Source organism: Sebastes umbrosus, chromosome 1 (genome assembly GCF_015220745.1).
Source record: "Sebastes umbrosus isolate fSebUmb1 chromosome 1, fSebUmb1.pri, whole genome shotgun sequence".
NCBI lineage: Eukaryota > Metazoa > Chordata > Actinopteri > Perciformes > Sebastidae > Sebastes > Sebastes umbrosus.
Window position 1 is genome coordinate 40,623,578 of NC_051269.1, and position 16,810 is coordinate 40,640,387.

General features: G+C 39.2%; 1 protein-coding gene across 1 annotated transcript; it reads left to right on the forward strand.

The window, feature by feature from the left end:
• The first annotated feature begins 1,605 nt into the window (after positions 1 to 1,605).
• On the forward strand, positions 1,606 to 14,278 carry LOC119498388 (solute carrier family 41 member 3-like). The gene is made up of 10 exons (XM_037787240.1): positions 1,606 to 2,558; positions 5,049 to 5,156; positions 5,656 to 5,727; positions 6,813 to 6,957; positions 7,063 to 7,209; positions 7,516 to 7,660; positions 7,764 to 7,843; positions 12,274 to 12,408; positions 13,510 to 13,658; positions 13,759 to 14,278. The coding sequence occupies exons 1-10, from the start codon at positions 2,364 to 2,366 to the stop codon at positions 13,936 to 13,938; spliced, it is 1,356 nt and encodes a 451-aa protein (XP_037643168.1). The 5' UTR covers positions 1,606 to 2,363; the 3' UTR covers positions 13,939 to 14,278.
• Positions 14,279 to 16,810: the final 2,532 nt, after the last annotated feature.

Here is a 16,810-nt window from a genome sequence, read left to right on the forward strand (position 1 = left end):
TTTGCTTTACTGCACCACCTTTATTGTTTTTGTAAAGTTTCTCAATCAAGGTGATGAACTGAACTGTGTCAACATTACATCATATATTACCTTAAGTAAAAGTAAGATAACTTTGTATTTAGTTATATAACAAATACATATTCAATATGCATATTGCTTTTAATATGGATATCAAATAGAGGAGGAGAAAGTCACAGTGCTCACCGTCTGACTTGGAAAGCAGTTCCTGTCATAGGGAAAAGGGGATTTTTAAACATGAAAATAAGAATGATGAAATAACATCTTACATTGAGTTGAGTAATAATATTTCTTAAATGATTTCACAAGTTATTTTTGCATTTATATATTTTACACAATTTACACAGATAATTTTTTCATGATTTATTTAATATTGAATACTTCCATTATGGATCCATTATGGCTGATGAAAAATGAAGTACAAATTTGGCAAGGAAGTTGAATCAAAAGGCAATTTCCTTTTTTTCTATTGTCTAATTCACCACTTAGCTGTGAATCATCGCTGACATTGAGACGTGTTGACAGAAGCGGTAGCTACTACTGTATTTGGACAAAGGCCAATACAAGCATTACATGAGAAGTAGAAGCTGGCCTGAGTTCAGATTCTGCCTGCACATCTTTCAAACCTGTTTTTCTAGCTGCTTTGTTTAACTGTCAGTTTCCCAAAATAGGCAAAAGTGATTACAAACACCATAAAGCCTCCAGTAGTTCCTGCTCAATCTTTAGCAGCTGTTTCTTCTCAATTCAAATTACAGCCAGAAGTCAGAAGGGGGAGCTGCAGAGAGTCCAGTCCAAGTCACGTCTCAAGGACACTTTTCAGCTGAGTCACTGTCCTCGTGTGTGTGTGTGTGAGGACGTGGTCTTACTACGTATTCTGTACAGGCTTATGTTACATTATATAGTGTGAACAAATGAGTAAGGAGAGGCCAAAAACTAGAACAAAGTGTCAGAACTTATTTTATTTCTGTCTTTCTTATACACCTATAGCTGTATAGGTGTATATATTATCTCTGTGCCAGACCTTGGCAAACATTTAGGCAGTATTGAATAGCAAATGGCACAAGAAAAGACGGACAAATGAGTGACGTAAGGAGCTCTGACAGTCTGAAGAAGCCCAGCGGATGGCAGTTAATGGCAGGGAGTGTGTTTCCTCCAATCAAGGAGTGATAAGCGGTGTCCTTTCCAGGCAGCAGCAGCACCACGTGTCGGTGACAGGTACAGCACCTGCTGCTGCTCAGAGTGCGTCACTACTTACAGCGAGGACATCATCGAGAACAGGGAAAGGAGGAGCTATCAAAGAGGGGGGGGGGGGGGGGCACAACTGCAGTATCCTCTGGAATGATCCAAAAGGAAACCAGGAGAAAGAGAAAGAGTCCTGATACAGTCTGGTCACCTTGCTTACAAACAGCATCATCTCCCCTCTCACACACACTCAGTGTCCTCCGTCTTCTCGTCCCTCCCTCCACCACAGAGCGCTGTCACGACTCATCTGTCTGTCTGGAATCAGAGGGAAGCCCTGGCAACGACAGTCTCTTCAGACAAGCACACCGTCCACCAGTGTCCCCTCACACAGCTCACCAGCCTGGATCAAAATGAGGAAGGGACACCAGAGAGGTCAAGCTCACACAGGGCATCATCAGCACAGCGGCGAGGATCAAGAGGAGGAGGTGTGGAGGGCGAAGGAGGAGGAGGTGGAGGAGGTGGAGGTGGAGGTGGAGGAGGAGAAGGAGCGACAGCACAGGAGGGCTGAGAAGAAGCTGCTGGCCTTCTGGATGTCCTTGTCTCACAAGACCTGGACACTCTTCAGGCCCCGCGAGAGACCGTGCTTCCAGCGGTCCACCTCGGCCGCCCGGCTGCTGAAGAGTGAGGCATGAGGAGAGGAAGTGTGTGTGTGTGGTTGTAGTGAGTGCATGTGTGTGTGTGTGTGTGTGTGTGTGTGTAGGTCTGTCAGTAGCAGAGTGTCAGAAGAGGCCTCACAGACCTGCTGTCAAGTGGACCAGTGTGTGTGTGTGTGTGTCTAAATATGTGTGTGTGCTCCATTCAAGTGGATGAAAGCAGCTTCCTCCACCTCGTCCACCATTTGCACAAGTGCTTTGAAATGACAGGCGAAGGTTGAATCCATCTTTGTCACATTTATTCGCAAAAAAGCTTTAAGAAAACCAGCAAAGAAACATCAACTGGGACTTTTGAACGACAACTTGGGAACAGTCAAAAAGAGGAAATCTTCTTCTCAGTCAAAATGGATCATTCCATCCTTCTCAAATCAGCTTGACTGATTCAACAACAGTAAAAGGAGCTTGGGAGCTGATGTCTGTGCTGCAGTGATGGGTTAACAGGGATCAGCCATGGTGGTGACCCATCTCGCTCTGGAGCTGCGTTTCCAAGGGAAGAAGCTGAGAGGCTTCACGTGCAAACTGACCCGCTCGGCCCACGGCTTACTGCCAGAGAGCCCGTGGGTGATCACGGCCCAGATCCTTCTGCCGTACCTGGTGTCCGGCCTCGGCATGGTGGCGGCTGGGATGGTCATGGATGTAGTGCAAGTATGGAAAAAAAAAAAAAAGAAGTGCTCTAAAGTGTGTCTGTGTGTGTGTGTGATGACATGATTGATGTTTATGTGCTATAACACTAAATGCTAGACAGGAATACTGTATATATAGGACAGGTGTTGTTTTATGTTTTATGACTTTTTATGATCACATACTGTAGGTTGATTGTTTCATTTACTCTTCAGGTACAGTAGTGGTGAGTTGCTGGAAGGCAAAGTCAGATGAAGGATGAATGCAATGCTTATGTAATTAATCTGTCATCTAATAGTTGCAAAAAATACAAAAATCACTTGAAAAATGCAAAAGAAATCACAAAAATGAGGAACAATGAGGCAATCTTTCGAGCAACTGCTGGCTAATGATAAAGAAGAATTGCATGTCTAATAATATCTGACCTTTTCATATAGACAGAGGAGACATGAGTGAAACAACAGAACATACAGGACACAGGCAGGCAGACAGCAGTATCAGAAAGAACAGAGCCACCTACAGTAATAGCTCTCGTCCTGTTTAACCTCTTGTAAATACCTCACCAGCGTGACATGACTGATGTCCTGAATTATGCAGCAAGTCAGCCGGCTGCTAGTCGAAGCATAAAGAGCCGACAGATCAAGTTTCATGGGAGATACTTGGAAATACGGGCACTTATCAAATCAATCAGCACTCAACTGGTCAAACTATTCAGAATGTCGAAGTTATCTGCTGCGTGTGAGAGGTGGAAGGGAACATGATTAGCCGTTTGGAGAATGCTTAACTTTATAATAGGTACCTACTACTACTAAGTGTCTCAAAGCCCCTGTTTTTTTCTCATGACTACATAAGCAACAAATCATCAATGTAAAGTTTTGATAAAAACAACCTTAGTTGTTATTAGGGCTGTCAATCGATTAAAATAGTTAATTGCAATTAATCACAAATTCATCACACATTTTTCATCAGTTCAAATGTACAAGTACAAACATTTAATACTCTTATCAACATGGGAGTGGACAAATATGCTGCTTTATGCAAATGTATGTATATATGTATTGTTGGAAATCAATTAACAACACAAAACAATGACAGATATAGTCCAGAAACCCTCACAGGTACTGCATTTAGCATAAAACAATATGCTCAAATCATAACATTGTAAACTGCAGCCCAACAGGCAACAACAGCTGTCAGTGTGCTGACTTGACTATGACTTGCCCCAAACTGCATGTGATTATCATAAAGTGGGCATGTCTGTAAAGGGGAGACTCGTGGGTACCCATAGAACCCATTTTCATTCAATGATCTGGAGGTTAGAGGTCAAGGGACCCCTTTGAAAATGGCCATGCCTGTTTTTCCTCGCCAAAATTTAGCGCAAGTTTGGAGCGTTATTTAACCTCCTTCATGACAAACTAGTATGACATGGTTGGTACCGATGGATTCTTTAGGTTTTCTACTTTCATATGATGCCGGTATTGTCACTCTAGATTTAAAACTGAACCCGCTACAACCTCCAAAATATCGAATAGATTATTCGAGGTTAATAGATTATTAAGCGGTTAATAAAAAAATCACAAGTTGTGTCAATGCGTTAAAGAAATTAGTGGCGTTAAATCAAATTTGCGTTAATGTGTTATTATAGCGTTAACTTTCACAGCCCTAGTTGTTATTTATTAAGAGTTTAACACTCAAAAACTCATGATATGATTGAGCGCTGGGAACTCAACAACCCAGTTTTAAAGCTATAGTGAAGATACTGGTATCATATGAAACTACAACAGCTAAGGAATCCATGTCATACTAGCTCGTCGTGAAGGAGGCTAAATAACGCTCCAAACGTATGCAAAATTTTGGCGAGGAAAAGCTATTATCGCCATTTTCAAAGGGGTCCCTTGTCCTCTGACCTCAAGATATGTGAATGTAAATGGGTTCTCTGGGTACCCACAAGTCTCCCCTTTACAGACATGCCCACTTTATGATAATCACATGCAATTTGGAGCAAGTCATAGTCAAGTCAGCACACTGACACACTGACAGCTGTTGTTGTCTGTTGGGCTGCAGTTTGCCATGTTATGATTTGAGCATATTGTTTTATGCTAAATGCAGTACCTGTGAGGGTTTCTGGACAATATCTGTCATTGTTTTGTGTTGTTAATTGATTTTCAATAATAAATATATACATACATTTACATAAAGCAGCATATTTACCCACTCTCATGTTGATAAGAGTATTAAATACTTGACAAATCTCCCTTTAAGGTACATTTTGAACGGATAAAAAGTTGCAATAAATCGCAGTTAAATATTTGAAAGGATTGACAGCCGTACCAGAAACACAGCTCCAACTGAATGATCTTTGAAAATGTGATGTGTTCACAACATGTTTCACAGTGGCCAAAAAATCTGTTATTGCAAGTTTAAAGAAGAAGTACTAAATTTAAATATAAGCTCAATGTCCTGCTCCTGCAGTGTAGTTTCACTGTGATACATTTATGTGATGTATATTTTCAGCACTGGGAGGTGTTCAGGGAGATCTCGGAGGTGTTTATCTTGGTGCCAGCCCTGGTGGGGCTGAAGGGGAATCTGGAGATGACATTGGCATCCAGACTGTCAACAGCAGTGAGTGGAAACACACTCACACACATACAGAACACACTCACACACACACACCTGCATGCAGAAGGAGATGACAACAATTGTTTTAAATGTTATCAACTATAATACTGATTTTTTGGTTTGTTATGGCACCAGCCTCCTAGACAAGTTGGCTAATTGTGTACATAGATATCAGGTATCGGGTACTTTTAAGTTTGTGACTCGTCTCCCAGTTTCTTAACATCAGCAAAATATAAAGCCAGTTCCACACAAAACACGGAGAACCATGTGCTTTGGGGAGTAAGTGTTGTAACTTCTGTATCCATCAATAGTAAATTATTATCAACGGCTGCTGAAGTGATGAATTATTATTATTAATAATTCATCATCAGTAACTCAGTTAGCAACCTCCTCACACTGTCGACCAATCAGAGCAATTCTGCTACAATGTTGACAAGTAGTGTCACTTGAAAAACAACTACTAAGAGAAATGAGATTATCTGAACCCCGTTTCCATCCGCAGGCCAACACGGGGCAGATGGATGAGGCTCAGCAGCAGTGGAGGATGGTGTTCTGTAATCTGGCTCTCATTCAGGTGACACACTCTCCATCCAGTTAATAACACACTCTCCATCCGGTTAATAACACACTCTCCATCCAGTTAATAACACACTCCATCACTGCCGGCTTCAAGACAATACAATTTAATTCAGGCCTCTCACTTCAATAATGCATCTCTGCCAATTAAACACAGTAGATAACAGTTGGAGATGCTTTCCAAATGGAAGCTATGATACGATATTGGAACATTAAATAAAAAAACAAAAACAAATTGGGCTGATTCTTCCACTGCCTGCTAAAACTTATTATTTTTATTAGAGTTGTACATGCAGCAGGGTTTCATATTTTCTGTGTCCGGCTTTTAAAATATTATTTATAGTATTTGTCAATATTTTTATTTATTTATCAGTATTTCTTTATTTTTTTTAATCAATATTTTTAGGGCAATTTTGATATAAAAATGTCTATAAGGAAATAAATATAAATAAATTCTGTTATTCTGAAAATGAACGATGAAATAACATTTCATAATAAAGAGAGTCTCAAAAATGTCTTCAATTATTTAATGATTGTTGATTTTATTTGATTTTATATTGAACACTTTGGGATAGGGCTGCAAATAACAATTATTGTCATTGTCGATTAATCCGCAGATTGTTTACTCAATTAATCAATTAGTTGTTTGGTCTATAAAATGTCAGAAAATGTTGATCAGTGCTTTCCAAAGCCCAAAATGACGTCCTCAAATGTCTTGTTTTGTCCACAACTCAAAGATATTCAGTTTACTGTCATAGAGGAGGAAAGAAACCAGAAAATATTCACATTTAAGAAGCTGGAATCAGAGAATTTTGACCTTTTTTTTCTTAAAAAAATACTCAAAACAATTGATCAATTATCAAAATAGTTGATGGTTAATTGACAACTAATCAATTAATCGTTGCAGCTCTACTTTGGGATTCTATAGTTGTGTCCTACACTGCATTTTTCTGCTTCCTCTAAATGTTTTTGTTCATTTGCTTCCTCTTCTCTCTGAGGACAGACAGAGAGACAGAATAGACAGACATGTAATGATATATGGATGGATGAATGAAGACTCACATCTCTCTTCTTCATCCCCAGGTCCAGGCCACAGTCGTGGGCTTCCTGGCAGCGGTAGCAGCAGTGGGCCTCGGGGGTCTGACCAGAGGGAGAGTGGACGTCACCCAGGCCGCTGTCCTCTGCGCCAGCAGCGTCACAACCGCTTTCATCGCCGCTCTGTCTCTAGGTCAGACTTAAACCACTGCAGTATAGATACACAGAGTACAACACAGAGGACAGTAACGTTTACGAGTTTAATGTGTCGTTTAACTTCTTTGTCTTCATTCTTCAGGTCTGGTGATGGTGGCGGTGATCATTGGATCCAGGAAAGTGGGCATCAACCCAGATAACGTGGCCACGCCCATCGCCGCCAGCCTCGGAGACCTCATCACTCTGTCTCTGCTCGCTCATGTCAGCAGCCTCTTCTTCTGCTACAGAGGTCAGAGGTCACACGTTAAATCAACTGTTTTTCTGCACGAGTGACATGCATGGACACTAGTTTGTTAATCAAAAAAGATGAAATTTAAAAGTGTCTTTAAAGCAGATAAAGAGCAAAAGATGATTCGAACTCACACAACTGCACAGCAGCAGTATCGTGGTGATTATTAAGGAGTATTCCGGCCAGATGAGGGCACCATAGTCCACCTCTGATTCTAGCAGAAGTCTGCTAACAGACAGCCGCAGTACATTTTTATATAAAATGAGTAGCATAATAAAAAGATTTTTACATTCTGTTGCTCTCCAGACATGTGGTACCTGCCTCCTGCGGTGTGTGGCTTCTTCCTGCTCCTCATCCCAGCGTGGGTCATCATCGCCCGCCGCTCTCCACCAATCAGCGAGGTCTTGAAGTCAGGCTGGCAACCAGTCATCATGGCCATGTCCATCAGCAGGTGAGCCGACCTGTGAAAGACTCTCATCCCTTTTGTTTTTAAATATTTTATTTGAATAAATAAAGTTAGGGAATCTAATTATTATATGTCGTCTCCTTCCCAGTATTGGTGGACTGATTCTGGATAAGACAGTGAGCGACCCAAACTTCGAAGGTATGGCCGTGTTCACGCCAGTCATCAATGGTGAGTGGGAGACAAACTCCGCTTAAAGCTACTACAAGGAGTTTTTAACAGGTTATGAAACAGTCTCAATTTAATACTGATGCCTCGTTATGACCTAAATGAGCAAACGAGACCATCAACAAGAAGATTGACTATTTCTATATAAAGTAGTGATTCTTAACGTCTGTCCATGCGCACGATTCCCTGCAAATTAGACGAAACGATTTACGGCACGCAGACCGGAAGAGTTTGTTTACATTTACACAGGCAAAGTTTGGCAGTTAAATGGAAGCAGGAAGAGATTTTTCCATTATATTTTGTGGTTATGGCTGATATTGGGGAAGGATCAGCAAATAGCGAAAGAAAAGAAGGTAACACTTCATTTTACAGGTCTGCAAATTTCATGGTAATTAGGTGATAATGAGCAAGTAATCTATTTGAAATTTCTTTGGAATTACTGTCAAAATACTCCAATATTTACCTCAAAATCTATCAAAAATTACTGTATTATAAACATTATTTAATACTTATATGCTAAAATAGCATATCATGGTTAAAATAGTTCCCTTAGGCTTGAGAAGACACTTCTGATCAGACACAAATCTCACCATTGTGACTTATTGTCTACACAAATGTAACCTGGTAGCTAACGTCATGATTCAGGGAGTTTTTTTAAAGAAATTTCAAGGACGTTATTATAAGCTACTTATTATCTATTTACCATCAGACATGGAAATAAAGCATATCAATTAACGTTGTATTCTTGTCCTGGAAATGTATTAAATTATCAGAATAGAATGATAAATAATGTTTATAATAAAGTTATTTTTTATAGCTTTTGAGGTGAATATTGAGGTAACGTCGCAGTAATTCCAAAGAAATTTCAAATAGGTTACTTGTTAATTATCACCTAATTACCATGAAATTTGCGGACCTGTAAAATGAAGTCTTACCGAAAAGAATTGACCCAAGAACCAAAAAAGATGAAAAATCCAGTTTGTCCTGGCTGGAGCATTAATGTCTGTACCAGACTTTATGGCAATCCATTTAATAGTAGTTGAGGTATTTCACTTAAAATCACAAATGTCAACCTCACGGTGGCGTCAGGAAGAGTCAGGATTAACCTTATTTCTTCAGTAAATGTTGAGATATTTCACAGGATGAGTAAAACATTGACCTGAAATTATATTGAATTTTCAGCAGGGCTGCATGTACTCAGAGAGGATCCTTGTTTTAGAGGCCTCGAATGATGAAATTAGGACGATAACTTTGATTAATTTTGCCTTAAGTAAATATTATTGTGGATATAATCCCCTTAATTGAAGCGGAAACCATTTGTGAAATTTCTTCCACATGCTCTGACTAAAGAAATGAACACTGACATGTTTTCCTGAAGGAGTAAGCAGAGCTGGGATTTGGGGTTATGGTTTCAACAGTGCTAATCTTTGAAGAATGACTCTCAAGCTTCATAATTAGCTTCATTATTGTCAATAATGTCAACTGGAAATTGTCGGAGCATGCGGACGCCCAGTGGCTAATCCCATTATTATTTAAAAGGGCCTCAGATATCAGCTATTAATCAATCATGAGGTATTAAAGTGCTGTTGAAGTTGAGCCGTCTCCTCCCGTCAGAGGAACCTCAGAGAGGAGTATAGGACCTGATCCTCACCGACAGAAGTCTGTTGCCCTCAAAGCAGCATACTAATTAGAGAGGAATAACAATAGTCTTTACATGAACCACACGCCTGATCAGAATGCCAACGATGCATTCACTGGCTCCTGTTTACGCAGCGTCTCTGCCAGCGTCAGTGCTACCAAAGACTCCTGCATGTATCGCCGCCCCAGAACAGGAAGTGCATTTGCATTTTAATTCAGCGCTCTTCCCTCTTGGCACGTTGACCAGAAACCAGACGTGGGAGAAGTATTCAGATCCTTTACTTCAGTCAAAGTAGAAATACCATAATAATAATACCGTACTCTAAAATAAAAGTCCTGGAAATGTTCACATTTTTACTTTATGAAACTTAAGGGATCAAAAATTAAAATACTCATGACGCAGAATGGCTTCTTTCAGAGTGTTATATTATTTTATTACACAGCTTTGTTGAATACTCGATTCTGATTGTCTGACGGTCTGTTATTTCTTTATAGCAGATCGTTGCTATGTATAATAGACCGTTGCTATGGTCGCAGTTCTGATGTCGGACTCTGGAGGAACGTTTTTGTGTCAAATTATTAAGCTGTGTAATAAGCGGGATCATGTACAGCTAGCGGCACTGCTACATCGCCCTGCCGGGGTTTATTTCACAACAATGACCTCAACCTTTTCGAGTCGTGACCCCCCCCCCACCCGACGTAAACTACTGTTTCTACGCGCCTCCCTCCCTGCTGATTTTGAGTAATTATTGTGAATGTACTGATTAATAAATGTAGGATAAATAATATAATGATTTGTTTGTTATGATAGTTTTATTTAGTTTTAACAGCTAGGCATTGTCCAATGTGCTCTATTGCATTTTGTGACTTTTTCTCCCCAACCAGCCGGAAATCCCCCGTCAGAAAATCAGGTGCACGCACACTTTGACTCTCACAAACACACTCAAATGAATCTATTCTAAGGCAAATTATATCACTGGTACAGGCGATGTAATGTAAAAAAACATTGCCCAGTTTAAAATATGATATTATATTTGTAATATGTTATTTCATGTTTTTCTCCACAACCATCTGGTGACCCCCTGAAACTATCTTGCGACTCCCTTGTTGAGAACAACTGGATTATAGTGTGGCATCATATCATATAAGCGTATCACATGTTTTTTTTTGTAAAATGATCAGCAGAGTGACTAGTACAGATGTCAGATAAATGAAGTACATGCATCCCCCCTTTTTCATTTTTATTTAAATATTTAATATATTTAGTTAAAATATTGTTTTTTTTCGTTTCTTGTATTTTATTAATTAATTAATGGGTTTTTTTCTCCTTGTTTAATCTATTTAATTTCTTGTTTTTACCTACTTTCATTTACCTACTTTTTTTATTATTTATTTATTATTATTATTATTAAAAGAATTAAAAGCAAAACAAAAAGTTACAAAAAGGTTGAATGTAGTGCAGTAAAAACTACAATATTTCCCTCTGAAATGTAGTGATGTAGAAGTATAAAGTATCAGAAAATGGAAATACTAAAGTAAAATACAAGTACTTAAATTTGTACTTTGGCACAATACTTGAGTAAATGTACTTAGCTACTCTCAGAAACACTCTTCCTGTTTGGTCTAAATGATCCATGCTCGTCAAAGCTCTGCAAGCCAAGAGGTTTTGTTCTGCTGCTAATGAAATCAGGCAGAGAGGAGAGCAGCGTTACAATGAATGTGGCTCAACATCCACACTGCCTCTTCCAAGCCGTCGGAGGAAAAAGTCCCCCGAGACGCTACGATTAGGGACGCTGAATAGATTTCAAGCAAAATTACTGTTTGGACAGTGAATTATTTTTCCAAGAGTGTTTCAGCTGATATTCTGCAGTGGCTGATCTCAGCCTCTCGTGTGGCTGTAAGATGACACATCGGCAAATATAAAAACTAGGGCTGTCAATTGTCAATGGCATTTAGCATCACAAAATATGATCCAATCATAACGTGGCAAACTGCAGCCCAACAGGCAACAACAGCTGTCAGTGTGTCAGTGTGCTGACTTGACTATGACTTTCCCAAAACTGCATGTGATTATCATAAAGTGGGCATGTCTGTAAAGGGGAGACTCGTGGGTACCCAGAGAACCCATTTACATTCACATATCTGGAGGTCAGAGATCTTTGAAAATGGCCACGACAGTTTTTTCTCAGCAAAATTTAGCGTACGTTTGGAGCATTATTTAGCCTCCTTTGTGACAAGCAAATGATTCATTTGTGACAAGCAAATGATTCATTAGGTTTTATAGTTTCATATAATGCCAGTATCTTCACTCTAGCTTTAAAACTGAGCCCACTTCAACCTAAAAATCACATTGCGTGTTACATTTGTTTTACCACAGTGAAAATGTTGTTTTTGAAAGGCTAAATGCCAACAAATATAGATTGAAGCAGAATATGTTGTTAGATAAAATCTTGTTGTGAATTTTACCAATGGATTCCTTAGGTTTTTCTAGTTTTATATGGTGTCAGTATATTCACTTTAATACTGAGCCCGCTACAACCTCCAAAGATCGATTGCATTAATGCCTTAAAGAAATTAGTGGCGTTAAAACAAATTTGCGTTGACTTTGTCAGCACTAATTAAAACATTTACTGTGAAAGCAGCTGCGACTTATTTTTTTTGTATCGGACAACAAAACATCTCCACCTTCCACGCTGCCATCTTCAGTCCAATCTTGAGATGCACTTTATTTTCCTAGTTTGAGTAAATGTTTATTTTGGAATTGATCAGTGCAACTCTTTTCCATGTCCATGCAGGTGTAGGAGGAAACCTGGTGGCCATCCAGGCCAGCAGGATGTCCACCTACCTCCACTGCTGGAGTGTTCCTGGAGCTCTTCCATTTGTCATGAGTGTGAACTGTCCTGGACCCTGTGCTGCCCTCTGCTCCTCAGGTCAGATATAGAACAAATACTATATATAGCCTACTATAGTTTATTATTAATGCAGCAAATGACTACATGTGAAATGCAGGGACTTTTCAAGCAGCTACTTTCCACTGAAAATAGTTGGCAACTCTGTCTGCAGCTCTCCGGGGCTTTTTAGTCTGTTTATTTTGTTTCCAGCAGCAAACTTAAGCAAACTAGCTCCAAAAACAACATCTGTATGCTACCAGCACCAGACGACAGACTGATAAAGTTAGCAGCTACCTGGTGAATAATATAGTGAAGCATTTAGCAGCTGAAGAGCCAGATACAGTAAGCTATTTCACTTTAGGAGTTGGTGGAGACCAAACCAGAGCTAAAAAGTACAGTCTGTTAGTTTGTTTGATCCATACAAAAACAAAGTGTGAAAATGCCAATGTGAAAATGTATAAAGATATAACTTGTGAACTTAAAATGTAGGCCTACCGGGATGCAGATTTTGTTAACCTCAGACAGAGACAAGCTAGCTGTTTTCAGTCTCCATACAGACCTTGCAGAAATGATTCTCTGTAAGAAAGTGAATAAGTATTTCCCAAGTTGTTGTTGTTTAAAACGAGTCTTATTTGTACCAGAAAGAAACTGAGTTTATGGGAAATGTTGATTTAATAATGTTACGATGGATGCCACCAATCATATCTATCATAGTCTCTATAGTTGTTCACAGGGGTCTTAAACTAGTGGATCACAATTAATTTCAAAATAAAAGCCTTCATGATTCACTAGAAATACCGCCTCAAGGGTGTATTCCTCCGCCAACTAGTCAAGTTACAGTTTACATACATGTCTGTCCAAAATGTCATCACTTCACCATTCCATCCTGTTAGACATTTGTGTGAAATTCTCATAATTAGCATTTGAATTGTTGAGTTGAAAACGTGTTTTGTGAGGTCACAGTGACCTTGACCACCAAAATCGAATCCTTTCATCTTTGATGATGTTTGAAGTGGACATTTGTGCCACATTCGCTCATGGTGTTCCCGAGATGTCACGAGAACGGGATGGATGTAAAGTCACAGTGACCTGAAAGAGGACTTGCTAGTACTCACAGCTTCTCTTTCTATATTTACCTAGATGTGAACTCCAAATCAGCCAGAGTCCTGGTCCTGCTCGTAGTCCCGGGTCACCTCCTCTTCCTGTACACCATCCACCTTCTGCAAGGAGGCCACGCTGCCATGACGCCCATCTTCGTCATCTGCTACCTGTCTGCAGCTCTGCTTCAGGTCAGATAAACTGATAACAGTTGTGTTGTTCATACTGACAGAAAAAACAACAGTACTCTTACAAGAATTTAAAACATCTCCGTCCATTGTCTTCATCCAGGTGGTGATTTTGCTCTACGTGGCCAGTGTGATGGTGCGATGGCTGTGGCGAAGAGGACTGGATCCAGATAACTTCTCCATCCCCTACCTCACAGCTCTGGGGGACCTGCTGGGGACTGGTTTCTTGGCTCTGAGCTTCAGACTGGTTCGGATGGTCAGTTCTTCTGGGACTGGAGTTTAACCCAGACACGTGGTCCTGCACAACCTGAGTGTCCTGTTCTCTATATACAAGTGGCTGAAACACACTTGCAAAGCTCACTGGATTTAAGAAGGAAGGTGAGGATTAAAGAACACAGGAGGTTAAGTATGGAGTCATATTTGTGCCTCAATACTGAGCACCCAAATGGGACAGATTTTTTTTTTTTTTTTTTGCAAGAACATTTATTTAGTTGACAATTATTGTAATTTAATTTGAGGAAACAAAGATATATTCTCAATATATGCTCAATAAATGCATTTGTGTGTTTGCAATTATAAATATATTGTAATGGCACAGTGATAACCTCTCACACAGTTTTAGTAATTATGTGCGTTTAATCAAGATTAACCATGGACAATCATGTGATTAATAGCGATTAAATATTTTAATCAATCGACAGCCCTAGAAACTACATTAATGATTATAATACCTCGGCTGGATGGGTGGAACATTCAAGTTATTATCTTAAGTAGGTAATTACAGAGGAAATGAGTTAAACTGGTGGAGGTTATTATTGCGTTCTTACATGGATAATAGCAAACACACAGATCAGATTTGTTTACACAAATTAAATGATTATTGTGTGAAAATAATTTCTCCACAAAATATAACTTCTGTGTTTGAAAAGGTTTTCTGTGCTCAAAATATCCCATCATGCTCAGGTTTGAGGCACAAATCTATCAGAGCAGATCAAGAGCTGCAAAAAATAAAAAGTGTTAACAAAAAAATAGAAGGAATCAGGTGAGGAAAGACTGGACTTATTTTGCACTTTAGTCTCCATGTTTGCCAGCTCACTGTCGTCAATAGTACTCTGTTCCCTGGAGTTGCACTGGTCTCACTACCACCCAGCTTGGCTCTGTAGAAACACCCAGTGGGGATCCTGTAGTAGAACCACTGTACTGTTAACACATCTGTACACCTGTCGTCAGCTCTTAATGTTAGATGGCAAATGATTGTATTAAGGCAATAATTATATAGCGTAAAAATGTATTTGAACACAAATCAGATGCTGCACCGTCTCGATGAATGTTAGACTTGATCTTGTTTATTTTCTGTAGGTTTGTGCCTTTAAACCGTGAGAAGCCTTCAGTTCTCTCAGAGTTTGGTGTTGCCAAATTTCTATTTGATTTTGTTGTGCAGCACAGTGACTCTGAATATAGTCTTTATGTTAGTATGTGTTCCAGATGTTGACGATACAGATGTTTCTTTGTGCTATTTTTGTGAACAAAATGATTTAGTATGCACCTCTCTGCATGGGGCATTTTCAATTGTTTGATATGCACTTTTAGAAAAACGCTTGTCTTTACTGATCTGAAAATAGAACCCAAAGATGGTAATAATAATAATAATAGTAGTAATATTTCCACAGTGGCATCAAGCTTGACTGGACTTTGCTCTCACATTTGTAAAAAACTTCTAGATGACATCTTTGCAGCCATGATTTGTCACTGAAATAAAAGACTGACATGTAAGTTGTGACTGGTTTGTTCTGAATGATATGTGTATAGCAGTGTGTCTAGTATCAGGATCAAAACTTCTAAAACAGTAATATTTAATACAATAAAATTTGCTGAAATGCATTTATTTGAAAATTGTGAGAGAAACTAAATATCTATTTTGGTTTGTCTGACTTTGTGGAGTCAGCAATAACACAATAAATAAAGGCAATATCATTGTTACAACAAAAATCTCCTCTTACAGCACAAAAAAAATAAACATAGTCACAGTTTACAAAAGTTGCCCTTGTCTGCTGGGGGTCAAAATACGGCCCACGATCAGAGGCACATACGTTTGGAGACATTCACTGTCTGATAAGATACTTTCATTTCAACACGTTCTCAGTCTCAACTCATCAAATACGGACACTCGGTCTGTGGCCCTACAGTTTTGGACGTTTCCGTGACGACGTGTCAGTTTCCGCTTGTTTTATGCATAGCATCTTTTCAAAATAAACTTCTGCGTTCACAAGAAACATACAGTTTCTTTTCAAAATAAACTTCCAACGTAGGTTTCCTTAGTTTTTAGGTTTACTTGCGCAACATAAGTACTCGGTTAGGTTTAGGAAAAGATCGTAGTTCGGGTTAAAATAACTACGCTTGTTACATAACTGTACGTTACGTTCAGCCCAGGAGATACTCTACCACACATCAACACTAAACTCTCAGAACTCACAGATACTCGCCCTCCAAGAGGGAGTAAGTTATATACCGACCTCGGTATACACTAGCATCGCGCTAGTAACACACGCTGACTGTCGGACCTCGGCCAGAGAGTACAGAAGCAAAGAGGCAAAACCACGGTGGGTTTTTTGACAACAGCCGCTGCCGCCGCTTTGGACTGAAAACGCTGGTAACACTTCATTTTACAGGTCCGCAAATTTCATGGTAATAAGATGATAATTAGCAAATAACCTATTTGAAATTTCTTTGGAATTACTGCCAAATTACCCCAATATTTACCTCAAAATGTATAGAAAATTACTTTATAATAAACTAAAATTATATTCCGCTATTTCCCGATAGCTGATAATTTATTTAACACATTTAATAATATGATAATACATTGAATTTATTAGCAAAAAACTCCCTGAATCATGACATTAGCTACCAGGTTACATTTGTGTAGACAATAAGTCACACAATGGGGAGATTTGTGCCTGATCAGAAGTGTCTTTTATTAGTTTTGGCTTTTCACCTCCGATGAAGAGCAGCCGCTTCTCAAGCCTCAGGGCCCTAACTTAACCCTTATATGCTATTTTAGCATATAATTATTAATTAATGTTTATAAAAAAGTAATTTTCGATACATTTTGAGGTAAATATTGGGGTTATTTGGCTGTAATTCCAAAGAAATTA

Coding starts and splice junctions, on each gene's coding strand:
- LOC119498388 (XM_037787240.1), top strand. CDS start 2,364: ATGGTGGTGACCCATCTCGCTCTGGAGCTGCGTTTCCAAGGGAAGAAG. Junction 2,559..5,048: donor TGGTCATGGATGTAGTGCAA/GTATGGAAAAAA, acceptor GTATATTTTCAG/CACTGGGAGGTGTTCAGGGA. Junction 12,409..13,509: donor TGCTGCCCTCTGCTCCTCAG/GTCAGATATAGA, acceptor ATATTTACCTAG/ATGTGAACTCCAAATCAGCC.